Source organism: Leptonychotes weddellii, chromosome 7, assembly GCF_054177405.1.
Source record: "Leptonychotes weddellii isolate Sample4059 chromosome 7, ASM5417740v2, whole genome shotgun sequence".
NCBI lineage: Eukaryota > Metazoa > Chordata > Mammalia > Carnivora > Phocidae > Leptonychotes > Leptonychotes weddellii.
The window spans coordinates 25649177-25663520 of NC_138375.1; the positions used below are offsets into that span (position 1 = coordinate 25649177).

General features: G+C 36.5%; 1 protein-coding gene across 1 annotated transcript in view; it reads left to right on the top strand.

The window, feature by feature from the left end:
* The first annotated feature begins 959 nt into the window (after positions 1 to 959).
* IL7R (interleukin 7 receptor) overlaps positions 960 to 14344 on the top strand; it is a 28470-nt gene continuing 15085 nt past the window's right edge. The window contains exons 1-2 of the mRNA XM_031030420.2: positions 960 to 1209; positions 5325 to 5463. Coding sequence (XP_030886280.1) covers positions 1128 to 1209; positions 5325 to 5463 — 221 coding nt within the window. The 5' untranslated portion in view covers positions 960 to 1127. The remainder of the gene's footprint in view (positions 1210 to 5324; positions 5464 to 14344) is intronic.

The following is a 14344-nucleotide window of genomic DNA, read 5'->3' on the forward strand; positions in this document are numbered from 1 at the left end:
TAATCCTATTAAAACCACACTGATGGGCGCCTGGGTGGCTCAGTTGGTTAAGCGACTGCCTTCAGCTCAGATCATGATCCTGGCGTCCCAGGATCCAGTCCCGCATCAGGCTCCCTGCTCATCAGGGAGTCTGCTTCTCCCTCTCACCCTCCCCACTCTCATGCTCTTGCTCTCTCTCATTCTCTCTCTCTCACATAAGTAAATAAAATCTTTAAAAAAAAAAAAATTGGTGTTTGTTGTGTTAAAAAAAAAAACCCCACACTGAGAAAATAACTGTGTTATCCAAGAAATAAGGGATCAACAGCTTTTATTTTTTTCTGTGAAGGACCAGAGTAAAGATTTTACATTTTGTGTGCCGTACGGTTTCTGCCGCAGGTCCTCAGCTCCACTGTTGTAGCACAACAGTAACTGTGTTCCAATAAAACCTTATTTGCAAGAATAGGTGGTGGGCCAAATTTTGCCCCTTGGCCGTAGTTAGCCAACTCCTGAACTAAATAAATAATTCTTGAATGCCTACTTTGATGAGCAAGGTATAAGTCAGTATTGGGGATACACAGAAAACCAAACAAAATTGCTGTTCTTGTGAAACTCACTGGTGTGTATGTTCAGAGATTGGAGGTGAACTATTTAAAATAACCTGCAGTACATTACTTCATAAAGTGCAGAATCTTTCCTTAAAGAGACACGCACCCCAGACAATCAACTGATTAGCTTTCTAAGTTTAGTTTTGTCTTGTGATTTTTTTTTTTTTAACTGAAACTGATTCACATTCTAGTCTCAGGTAGTTTGGGGCTAGATTTGAATGCACTACCTTACTCTGGAATAAGCAGAGTAAGTTTGGGGGCTGTCAGGAATGCCAAAGAGGTACAATAATTCAAATGTTCTATCCCTTCATTTCCTCTACCTCTGCTTACAACAGCAATACTTTTACTCAGACTTCCTGTTTCTGGCACTTGCCTTCTTTTTTGCTGTGTTTATACTTCCCCCTGTCTGTGGTTAAATAAGTATAAAGTGCTAAAGCTGTAGATTTGTCTCTGTCTCTCTCTCGCTGGGGCTCACTCTCTCTCTCATTCATTCCTACACATAGGCTCACACACCTCCTCTCTCCTTTCTTTCTCTCTCTCAGAATGACAATTCTGGGTACAGCTTTTGGTATGGTTTTCTATTTACTTCAAGCCGTTTCTGGAGAAAGTGGCTATGCACAGAATGGTGAGTCATTTCTAACTTTTCTTTAGGATTTCAGAGTATCTCTAGCATATGCTTCAGGTTACTCAGATCCCTAACAGACCTGATCTGGACACTGGGTTGAAATGGAGTTGGAGAACTTGCCACATACTCAGTCATTTTTTAAGTTCTAACCGCCAGGACAGGGCGTCTGGGGACAATACTGTGGGTGGTTTATAAAGTCTTAGAATTGTCAGAAAGGAATGCATTTGGCTCTCTAAATGTGGATCTTAAATGTCAGTCAATGCCTCTGCTCTTACAAAAAGAACACCCATATAGACACAATGGTTGTGCTTATTGGAGAATCTCTAAGGCAGTTTTACCTTGTTAAAAAATCAAGTTAAATTTGTTTTGCTTAGCTTTTTAGGAGGTTCCAAAAGCATGACTTTCATGATAAAATAATTTCCAGAAACAACAGCTTTGTCTGCACTCACCAATCCTATATCTCTAGCACCTAAACGAGTGTCTAGAACTGAATTCAGTATTTGAATTGAGTATTTGAAAATTTCTTCAAAATACTTTAGTTTTGATAGATTTATGTGAGATTCTTAGGCAATAACTGAACAGCGAAAGATCTGAATGAGTTGTCTCATTAAAGTATATTTAATTTTCTCCATATTGACAAATTTATCATCATATAATAACTCTCTTTGGGATCCTTGAAATACTTAGCACCTAGAAGCCGATGCTGCCTTCTTAGTAAGTAAGTTGTAATTACAACAAAACTGTAGACAAAGGCAAAACAGCCACAACAGGAGCCATCTGGGAATTTGGACCACCCATTTGTTCCTGATAATTAAGCCCTTTTACTTTAAGAGTTAAAAAGGATTTTCTTATCAAGGTTATCAAACACATCAACTCAATGATTCAGCTTAGATGTGTTAAGCCATGTATTTACTACGGTTGGAAATCCCTAGAATATTTTCACTAAGGGAATTGTCAGAATGCTGACATTTTTCACAGCGTGACCATGTATGAATCACTTTGTGGGGATGATTATTATTCGAAAGTGTTGCCTTGTGTTTGCACAGATAGCTGGTTGGCAAGTAACACCTAATTCTTACTCTTCAGGGTATAATCTATTCCCTCTATTTCTCCCTGGTGGCCATACTTTTTTTTTTTTTCAAAGAAATAAGAATTCTAACTGAAAGCTGAGTTTTCACTTCAACTTTTTAAATTTCAGATTGATTTAGGAGATCTAACCAATCATCCACATTGATCACGTCAAAATACTTTTCAGTTTGGGGTGTATAATAATCAGCTGTTATTTGTTGAAAGATTAGTTCTTTGATAACCACAAGGATGAGCACGAGAAGAAAGGGATATTTTTTAAAAATCTAAGCCATTCATACTTTTAATCAACTAATTCTTTTCAATAGGAAGATTTCTAAACCACATGGCCTTGTCTATAATACATATTCTAAAAATTAAATTTTTATACAAAAGTATGCTTATATAGTGAGCATTTAAAGAATAATGGGTTAACTCACTGTACAAAAGTTCTATGTAATTTCAAAGCCATAGTAATAATACCTTTGACATAGAATTCAGTTTTCACGTATATTTCAGAATTAGAATTCTCATTTTACCTTTTCATTACTTATTGTCAAAAAAAAAAAATAGTCATAGCTAACCCTTATTGGGTGCTTACTGTGTTCTAAGCTAAGTCTTTGCATATATTTTGTTCAATGATTCCTCAAAATAATGTGAATTTCCATGTTGAAACAATAAGGCATAGAGAGGTTGAGTAACCTGACAGGGACCACAGCTAAAAAGTAGAATAGCAAGAATTTAAACCCACATCTGTCCAGCTCTGGTGCTAGAGGTCTTGACCACTGTGTATATTACTCTTACCTAAGAATTTTTCAGCTTAGATCAAGTGTAATATTCTCTTTGTAAAATGCCTTGCAATTTTGCAAGTTGTCGAGGGGAATTTTCTTGGTTACAAAGCAACTTTATTGGCTAAAGAGCCAATGAACTGCTTCTCAAAACATAGCCACTTTAATAGTAAACAACTTGAATAAATACTCTGCAAAAAAAAAAAAAAAAACATAGCCACTTTAACTGTGCTTTGTATCTTGTATGAAAATACACATCAGACTCACTCCACCAGACTGGATGGCTAAGGGCAGTGGGAGTGCTTTATTCTACTGGTGCTCAGCATCTGCTAGACTGTGCTCTCTCAGGCTTATATTGTATGTTGAAGAATTTCGGAGACAAAGCTGATCCACAGAAGGCTGAATCCAAATAGTAATGTAGGTTCTGTTGTATAGGATTGGTGGAAGATTCAAAGAAGAGAAAATGTCAAGACAGAGTGAGGACTGCTGAGTAAGGGCAGGCTAAAGCCACCTAGAACCATTCCACTGAGAAAAGAGCCAGTTCTTAGGAGACAAGATCTTAGTCCTATAAGATTAGGAATGAACATGCTTTAAAATGTGAGCCCTAAATTGTGGGTTTCCCCCTCATTATTTAAAACTGTCATCAGGAAGAGGGCTATACCCTGCTGAAATTACATAAGAAGTCTTTGCTAGTGACAGAATTGTACACCTAGTGGGTTCTAGGAATGGTCAGAAAGAGCAGTGCCCACAGCTCTTATCTCTTATCTAGATCTAGCTTTTCAAGATTTGTGGCTTTGACTGAACCAAACTGTCACCCAACTAGTCTGCTCACAACAAGCTTTATTAACTTTCCCACAGACCTACTTAGTTATTTAAGTAAAGAAGATGCTGTTTCTACATTTCATTGCCTTCAGGACACTCAACTGGGGTTTAATTTTAATACATTCTATACCCTATTTAAAACCCTAGGTGCTTCTAGTACTTCTAGTATTGATGGGTCAAGGTAATTTCTAGTATTGATGGACCTGGAAGCCATCACAGGCTAACACTTGACCACTCTGAGAATGGCTTCAGTTACGCTGGATTTTCTCAGGTCCCAGTCCAAGTATATTTGCTGACAAATTTTTTTCTATTAAATATTGTGAAATATATATACAAAATGTTTATTTCATCTTAGGGGCCTCAACCCAGTTTAAGAAATTGAATACTAGCAGTGCCTGGGTGGCTCAGTCGTTAAGCATCTGCCTTCGGCTCAGGTCATGATCCCAGGGTCCTGGGATCGAGTCCTGCATCAGGCTCCCTGCTCAGTGGGAAGCCTGCTTCTCCCTCTCCCACTCCCCCTGCTTGTGTTCCCTCTCTCTCTGTCTCTCTCTGTCAAATAAATAAAATCTTTAAAAAAAGAAAAAAAAAGAAATTGAATACTATCTGTGCCAGATTGTACTTCCCAAAAGAGGCTGGGAAAAAAAATCTGATTCTCTACATTCTTCGAGAATTCTGATGTCTTTAAGATACAATTTCTATGGATGAAGGATCTATACACGTAGAAGCAGTACCTATAGGATTCCTGTAGGATTCTTGCAAAGGTCCACTAGATCTGAGTCCTGGCAGGTCTAATTTTTTCTAACCACATTTGCCTTAGCAGCTTAAGACAAATTGCTTTAAATAAATATTCACACAATGGAGATAGTCAATTGTACTTTTAGTTGGGATGGCTATTTAGGCAAGAAAAAGCTATCCCTTAAAAAATGAACTTCTGACTGTAAGATAGTTCTCATCTTCCTTCATTCAAAAAAGAAATACTTGGGAGGAAATAAATAAAGATTAGTGATAAAGTCAAAGGTTAGATTAGGTAGCTTTTGAATAATGGAGATAAAGTATCTCTTACTTGAAATATACCAATTAACAGAAGAAATTAGCAATGTAAAAAAGAGTGCATTTAGTATTTTATTCTAGATCTCTAATGCACTAACCCAATGGCAGAAATATTTGGAAGTTATTTATTAATTGTGATGATTTTTTTTTTTCCCGTTAGAAAAATCTGTGCTCATTAGATATCGATTTGGTTTGGGTTTGGGGTCTTTTCGGTTTGGGTTTTGGTATTGGTTTTTCTGTCTTTTCCCTTGGGCTTTTCTTCTTTAGATAAACCTATAATCACTCTTTCATGTCTGCCCCAAAAGGCTTCTATTTCATTAATGTCACTCCAGATTTCAAAAGGATGCACTCATTTGCTTCATTAACAGCTGCAGGTTTGTTTTTCCCCAGGAGAGTTTGAAGATGCTGAGCTGGATGACTATTCATTCTCTTGCTACAGTCAGTTGGAAGTGGATGGAACCCAGCACTTGCTGACCTGTGCTTTTGATGACCCGGACGTCAACAGCACCAATCTGGAATTTGAAATATGGTGAGGAATAGTGGCTCCTATGGGTGCCTAGAAATCTTGCCTCTCCTTTCATGTGCTGCTCAGCAAAGGAGGGAGTATGAGGCCTAATTCTCAAGTACTAAAATCAAATAGATTCCAAAAACTTCCTGAAACTCCTTGTTCTTCACCGAAAGATTCCAGCAGAGATACTCTCATGGGTTCATCTGCAGGGCCTTGCTGCTACAGCAAGCTGATGGTATGGAACTTGGAGACCTCACAACCCTTCTGACTTCATGGCAGAATTTAAATCTTGCTTTCCTAGGACACACCTCCCCCAGATTTCTTTGTCCAACATGAGACAATCTAGTGCCTTATTGCACTCTGGAGCACAGTTGCCTGGTTTCTAATCCCAATACTTCACAGACTTGGCTTTTTAACCTAAAGCAAGTTATGTAACTCATTTATGCCTCAGTTTCCTCACCTGTTAAATGAAATGTACTTACACATAAGGAGGTTTAGATGATTAAATAATTTAATACTTTAATTAGAAGACACATCCAGTATATAATAAGTAATGGGAAAGGAGCATTAAAATAACAAAATCTATGAATATAGACCTAACTTCCACCGTCTTGACACAGTTTGACTTCACATGATACCCTCAGTATCAATTTTCCAAAAATCTGCAGGAATAACCTGGCTCTTAGTTTCATGAGGCCTCAGAGAAAAGGCAAAGGAAAAGAGAAAGTCTCTCTCTGGTTTGAAAGTTTGGTGAAGAGCTCAGAGAGCTTTCTTCTCCCTCCACAAACCATGTCTTGTTGCTGAGGGTTACTGTCTCTGATGACTTGAAAAAAATACTCCAACGTGAAATTCTAACTTAGGGCTATCTCCAAATTCATATCAGATGACCTAATTAGTTTCCTACTAAGAAAAGTGAGTCAAGATCCACCAGTTGTAAAAGAGGGCTTCTTAAACTCAGTAGATCCTGGGCCAAGCCCCTCTAATACATAGTCTAGACAAGACCTATATCGCATGCATTACGTTAAATTATAGGAGCTTTCCTGAATGTGCTCATGCAGTGCTTCCTGATGCAGTCATTGGAGAAAGATGGTCTTGGACTTGAATTCCATAGTGCATTTTCATTCTTCTGTCAGTTCACTTCTCTAACACACTTTCCAGAAATAAAATGTCGGGAGAACAGGAACCTACGATGTCCAAAATCTATACTGCAACTAGACTACCCCAACACAGCCAAACAGCTCATTCAAACCACGCACTCATTTTTATGGACAGAACCCTCTCCAACAGAGGTTTGACTCTGGGTTTCCACCCAGCTATTTAGTGGACTGCAGTGCTCATATAGTTTCTCCTTGGGAGGCTGAGATGACCTTTCTGGCCACTTTCGCTCACACCACTTCCTTGCCCACTTGAACAAACTTGCCTACTTCCTTTTGCAAATCTCTTGATTTTTCCTGTCATATTGTAATCTATCTGCAACTTCCGTTGGGGATTTTCAATTGGATTTAGATATTTCAGTTGGAAAGGGATTGTCTTAAGACATGTTTTGCAGTGTGAAACAATAAATATGAGGAGGTTTAGGTGCTCCTGGAGAGCAGCTGTTTTTGTGAAGGTATACCTCAAGGGGGATTTTCATGCAAATCCTAGGCCCAGCGGGGACATTGTTTCTCAAATCAAAGTCACACTACTGTGCTATATTTGCTGGATAGGCTAGGTTGCTTTTGGCTAGGTTGCTTTCCCAATGAAACTAGCTTTATTGGAACTCTCTGTTCCTTTAACATGTTTATAAAGAAGAAATTGGAAATGACTGAAAAATGGGCTTTCTGATGAAGTCTTTACACAGGTCAGATTGTTGATAGAAACCAGGTGCTATTTCCCAGCTTACTAGGGGCATTTTCCTAGATGAGTTTACCACCTGTCTGATCTGGCCACCATTCTCCCAGGGTTAGAAACCAAATTACTTAGTGTTCAGTGAGAGGATCCACCTCTCAGGAATGGATTTGGATTAACCAAAATCACAGGATTAGATTACCAGCATGCCAACTGATGATTTCACATTGGTAGATACAAGTACTACAGATACCCAGATATTCATCCTGGGCTCAGGACCTACGAGACTTGGTCTTGGGAAGAAGAGAAACACAGCAGGCCAGTAGGGTGCATATCAATATAAATCCACTCTTACTGGGGGATCTGAAAATTTTTTATTCCCAGAACATTAACCAGCTCTCAGGTACTGGAATGACAAAACAGAGGCACTGAAAATAGGCACCTACGTTAGACTCCCAGTAGCAACACTTAAGGAGCTCTGTGACCAAGGAGTTACTTAAACTCTCTAATCAAAACAACTACCTGGCATTGGGGTATTTGGTATACGGTCAGTACCTGTAAATGGTACTTAATTCTCAGGGTAGACTAATTTTCATTAAAAATGTGATCAAAACATCGTTCAGTAAATACAAAGCAAAACAAAGGAAGTTTGTTTGTTGATTTTAAGATGAGAGTTATTTGGTTCAGATCTCAAAGTGCTTATTAATTTTTTAGGATTAGCTGCGAGCACTTAAACAACTAGGTTATCTCTTTAAAAATCAGATTTGATAATAGTGGGCCCATACAGCAAAAATACCTGAACAGAAGTCCAGCTGCAACTGTGGGTGGACAATTAAATCTCAGACCTGAAGTTAGACCCACTTGCATAGACACCATAGGCACTTGAATTGGGAACCCTGCCTTTTAGGTATTTGTGTAAGTTCCAGAGTCAGCTCTCAGAAGGCAACTGATGTCCTTTGTTCCCACATTCTTGGGGGTACCACAGTCACTCCCATGTGCCACCTACAGATATCACTTCACATATTTCATTCTTGGTCTCATCATTTGCCACCCTTGTCACAGGCACACTGCCGAATCTACCTCATGTTCTAGAATTACCTAGCAATATCTGTCAGGTGATTAATTTAGTCCTTCTCCAGTAAACTATACTAACTTTCAAAGTTGTTCGATATTTTTGAGATAGATTCTGTCTTTCGAGGCCAAATGAGGAATAAAAGCTACAGTTTGTTTTTGTTTTTAATATTTCTGTGTAGATACCTGTCTGCCCCATCAGGAGAAATGCATTTATCAAGCTAAGCCACACATGATTGCAGGAGATTTAGGAAGCTGGAGATAGGATAGAGAAGCAGGCACTACGGTCTCCCCAGCAGTCTCTCTCTGTTTTCAGAGCAAGAGGGTTTGTGTGAATGGTTTAGGGTTGATGTCCCCTGGGAAGGTCCTACAGGCCCAAATTTGTTAGCCTATAGGACCACTTGCAGTCAAAAGTACATTAAATGAAAAAAAAAAAAAAAAGTACATTAAAAAACAAAACACAAACAGAAGTAAAGCCAGAAATCACTGAAGCAGTAATTTGTGAAAGTTTATTGTGCATGTACCAAAAAGTTTGCAAACCAGGAATGCTTAAACTAAAATATGGAATGAGGCTTAGAGATATGTTGTTATAAAGCAGCTTATGTAGTGTAAAGGCGATGAGTGTTCATTCTTTACCGTGATTGGCTATAATATTAGAATTTTCTTAACTGAAAGGAAATTGGTTAGTGGTTACCTCCTATCAATTTTGGCAAATGATTTAAGTTTTGCTTGTGATTTTCAGAAGCATAAGCAAGAAGTCACCCAGGTTAAGTTAATCTTGCTTGTCTTGCAAAGTAAGCTAAAACATTTGTTTATATGACTATCTGATTTTGTCTGCCCAGGGATTTTCAAGTATGGTCTCTGTGTTTAATTTTAACATTGGATACTTGCAGTGCTTTTTTTTCTCCCCCCAAAATACCCTAAAATGACTCTATCCAATAGAAATACAGTGCAATCCACAAATGTGTGAGCCATATACATAATTCTAAATTTTCTAGTAGCCACATTTAAAAAAAGAAAAAATAAATAGGTGAAATTAATTTAATTTAAATTAACATATTTAATATAATAACATATTTAATTTAATAATATATTTTATTTAACCTAATATATCCAAAATATTATCATTTCAGCATATAACAATATAAACAAAAATATTAATGAGATATTTTACATTCTTTTTTGCATGCTGAGTCTTCAAAATCTCTTGTATATTTCATAGTTAGAGTACATCACAGTTTAGCCATATTTCAAGTGTTCAATAACCACATACTGGGTAATGGCTATCATGTTGGATGGTGTAGTTCTAGAATATTTCTAATCTTAGCAATACATATTTAGCAACCAAGTCAATTGTTTTAACTTAGTTAAGTTAATTGAAATGAATTGGATTGACTTGAGTTGAATACTCATGGGGAAGACCCTAAGTTTCCTCCAATCTTCTGAGGCCAGGGGCATTGGTACAAAGCGAGGTTGTCTACTGTAGGCCACCGGGTTTTCTTAGCTCCTGGCATGGCTTCCCCTCCATATAGGGTGGCTCCCGGAGTTCAGACCCTTAAAAGGTTGCCCAGGCTCACAAGCCAACCGTATGATGATCCTTTATATTTCATTGCTTATTAATCTCATTCTCCAAAAAGTGGAAATGAACCAAGAATACTATTTTAGGTTCTTCTTAAACTTCCAATAATACCAAGAACTTGCTATCTGTTAAGGATTTATAATTGAATATTCCACCACGCTTTACTTACAAATATATTCTAAACTCAATGACTGAAATAAAAGTCATTATCTTTCTAATTTCTCTACATCATTTGTCTTACCTAAAATTCAGAAATAGGATACTACTCCAATTCTCCCCTTCTATCCCTATTCATCCAATTATGACATGTTGCCATCTTCAGAACTTTCCATGTGACACTCGTCCCAAGTTTGTCCCCTTGTATCCATCTGGCCTAACTTAAAAAATTTGCTTTTAATATTTACTCTATTCCGAGGGGGAAAACTTCAATGAGGGACACACTCTCTAGAAACTCCAACACACACACACACTTAAAGCCAAAACAACTGCATACCCTAAAATATAACAGTTAACAAAAAAACTATAATTGAGGGTGGGACAATTTTAAGGAAGGTCCCACAAATAGTAAATATAGTTAGACAATTAATAAACTTAAAATTTCTTTACCCATCTCTATCTTTGTCTGAATGTAGGAGAGTAACCGGTCACTCAAAGACCACAGCAGCCCAGAGCTGGGAGACTCTGCCCCTAAAGCTGAGGCATCCTCCTCAGATTTTAATCCCATGCCCACCTCACCTCAAGCCACAGACATGTTCTTTCTGCTCAGAGTCCAGAAACAATCCCAGAAAGGGCTCACTTGAGCACATGCCAAGAAAAGTATACCCACATCCAGTTTACCAAAGAAAACCAACATATTCTGGATTGTGGGTAGTAAAGGACCTTTTTAGAACATACTCCCTATGATCTTTTTAAAAATATCTGGTTAATGAGAAGTATTCTTTCCATGTAAACAAACCTGTACAAAACCTTTATTTTTCTGCCACAATTCCCACTTCAAATTTGAGCCAACTATACCACTTTTTAGGGCTATTTGGCTAGAAAAGCATGTAGGAAAAACAAATTGGTAATCATGTTTATCACAGGAGAGGGAAATTAAATTGATGGTTGAGGAAGGAAGAGAAATGAGTACTTCTATTTTTATTCTTCATTGTTTAATTATTTTTACAATGAGAATACATATTTTGCTTCCTTCTTTAATACAGAACATTTCTTTCACCCTAGAAGGATGCCTCCAGTCCCCTTCCAGCCACTCATCCCCTGTGAGCAATCCATCACCCTTGGTTTTGCCAGTTTCCAATAGGTCTTATAAATGGAATAACACACTGTTTACTCTTTTCTATATGAATTCTCTCACACAACAAAATGTTTTTAAGAATTATCCATGTTGATGTGCGTCTCAGAGCTCATCTTTTCAACTGCTGACTATTAATTCCACTGAATAAATATATCACAAGCTTTGAATCCTTTCTCCTCTTGATGGACACTGGAGTTTTTTCAAATTTGAGACTATATTTTTTTAAGTTGCTATTAGTTTTTTTTTTTTTTATAGATCTGTTTGTTAATACACACTTTCATCTCTCTGCAGTAAAAACCTCAGATGGAATTGCTGAATCATAGGGTACGTGTGTGTTTAGCTTTATAAGAAACATCCCAGCAGTTTTCCAAAGTGGTTATACCATTCTACTCTCCAACCAACAAAGTGTGAGAGCTACACATCGTCTCTGACATTTGGCGTTGAAATAGTATCTCGTGATTTTCTCAAATAACAAATAATGTTGACCATCTTTTTGAGTAGTTGCTGGCCATTTGTATGTCTCCTTGTGGCAGGTGTCTGTTAAAGCCTTTTGTCTTTTTTACGGAGTTATTTATCCTTTTATTGTTGATGGGTATGAATGCTTTTTATGTTCTGGATACAATTCCTTTGTCAGATATATGCATTACAACTATTTCTGCCAGTGTGTAACTTGCCATTTCATTTTCTTAATGGTGTATTTTAATGAGGAAGAAGTTTTCCTTTTGATCAAAGTCCAATATGTCTTTTTTTCTCTTTTATGTTTAATTTTTGCATGTGTTATTACTATTTTTGTCTACTCCCAAAGTCAGAAAGATATTTTCATATGTTTTCTCCCGGATATTTTATAGTTCGAGCCTTTACATTTAGGTCTATAATTCATATCTAATTAATTTTTCATGAGATTAAGGTTCATATCTTCCATATATTTATTCAGTTGTTCCAGGACAGTTTGCCGAAAAGATTTTCTATTTCCCATCGAATTGATAAGGCACTTGTATTGAAAATCAGTTAAGCTTCTATGTGCAAGTCTATTTCTGAGCTCTATACTTTCTATTGATCAACTTATCTATTCTTTTTTTTTTAAGGTTTTATTTATTTATTTTTGAGACAGAGAGACAGAGCATGCACATGAGCAGGGGGGAGGGGCTGAGGGAGAGAGACAAGCAGACTCCCCGCTGAGCAGGGAGCCCAATTCGGGGCTCAATCCCAGGACTCTGGGATCATGACTGAGCAGAAGGCAGACACTGAACCAACTGAGCCATCCAGGTGCCCCAATTTATCTATTCTGATGTCAGTGCTAAAATGGCCCCATTATCATAGCTCTATAGTAAATTTGAAATCAGCTGCTCTGACTCTTCCATATTTGCTCTACTTTTTCAATGTTGGTTTGACTATTCTGAATTCTTCATATTTCCACATAAATTTTAGAATCAGCTTGTTATTTTTCTTTTAAATCCCACTGAGATTTTGATTAATGTTATATACACCACATTGGGGGAATTTGCTATCTTCTCTCTACTAAATTTGCTAATACATGAATGTGCCTCTCCATTTATTTAGATCTCCTTTAATAGCTCTGAGGAATGTTTTATAATTTCCATTGCAAAGGCCTTGAACATTCTTTATTAATTTTATCTCTAAGCATTTTATGTTTATTGTTATCATAAATGGGGCTGTTGTTTTTAAAATTTATTTTCTAATTGTTTGATACTAGCCTATAGAAATATAATTGTCTTTTATAATCTGACCTTGAATAATTCACCCTACTAGTTCCTGTAATTGTGTTGGAGTATCTATATAATGTTGTCTGCAAAGAAAGGCCTTTTTTCTTCCTTTCCAAACTGGGTGTCTTTTTGTTTGTTTGTTCTCTTGCCTTATGCACTGGCTAGAACCTCCAGTACTCTGATAAATAAAAATGGTGAAAGTGGATATTCCTGTTTTGTCCTTATCAAAGTGGAAAAATGTTCACAATTTCACCATTAAATATGATATTAACTGTAGACTCTGTAAATTTCCTTTATCAGGTTGAGGTAGTATTCTGTTAATTGTCTGCTAAGAGTTTTTATCATAAGTGGATGTTGAATTTTGTCATATGTCTATCTGCATTACTTGAGATAATCAGATTATTTATGCCTTTTGTTCTGATAATATGGTGAATTGTATGATTCATCTTTGATTGCCTAACCTACCTTGATTTCTTGGGATGTGTCCTACTTTCTCATAGTAGTAAATCAATGTGTTAATATTTTCTTGAGGAAATTTCAATATACATTCTAGGGAGACATTTATCTGTAAATTTCTTTTCTGTAATATTTTTGCCAGCTTTTGGTACCAGGGTTGAGCTAACTTCATAAAATAAGTTGGATAGGGTCTATTTCTATTCTATTTTCCAGAGTAATTTGTGTAGAATTGGCACTATTTCTTATATATTTGATAGAATACACCAGCATAGAACTATCTGGCATAGAGTTTTCTTAGTAGGGAAGTTTGTTGATAATAAATGTAATTCCTCTGAAAGAAATAGAGCTATTTAGATATTCAATTTCTTCCTTATTTGTACTTTTAGGCAATATCTTTTTCTTAGTGATTGCTCTAACAGTTATAATATTCAACCTTATCATAGTTTACTTAGAGTTAATATTGTACTATTTCATATATAAAATATAAGAAACTTACAACAATACAATAATATAGTTCCACTTATCACATCCTATCCTATGCACTATTGTTATATATTTTTACATCTACCATACATTATAAATACCACAATGTTATAATATTTGTTTTAAGCAATCATTTATCTTTAAATAATTTAAAAGAAAGAAATATATATTGTCTTTCACATTTACCAAAGTATAGCCTTTCTGGTATACCTAGTTGCCTCCTATAGATCTGCAATTCCATATAGTATTATTGCCCTCTGGTCTAAAGAATAAAACAAATTATCTCAATTTTTATTTATCTGGAAATATCTTCACTTGGCCTTCATTATTAAAGAATATTTTGTGCATGTAAGAATTCAAGGTGGACATATTTTTTTTCTCTCTTTCAGAGTTTTAAAGATATTATTCCAGGGTCTTTGGTTCCTGTAGTTTCTGATCAGAAGTGATATTTTTCTCTAGATACTTCAA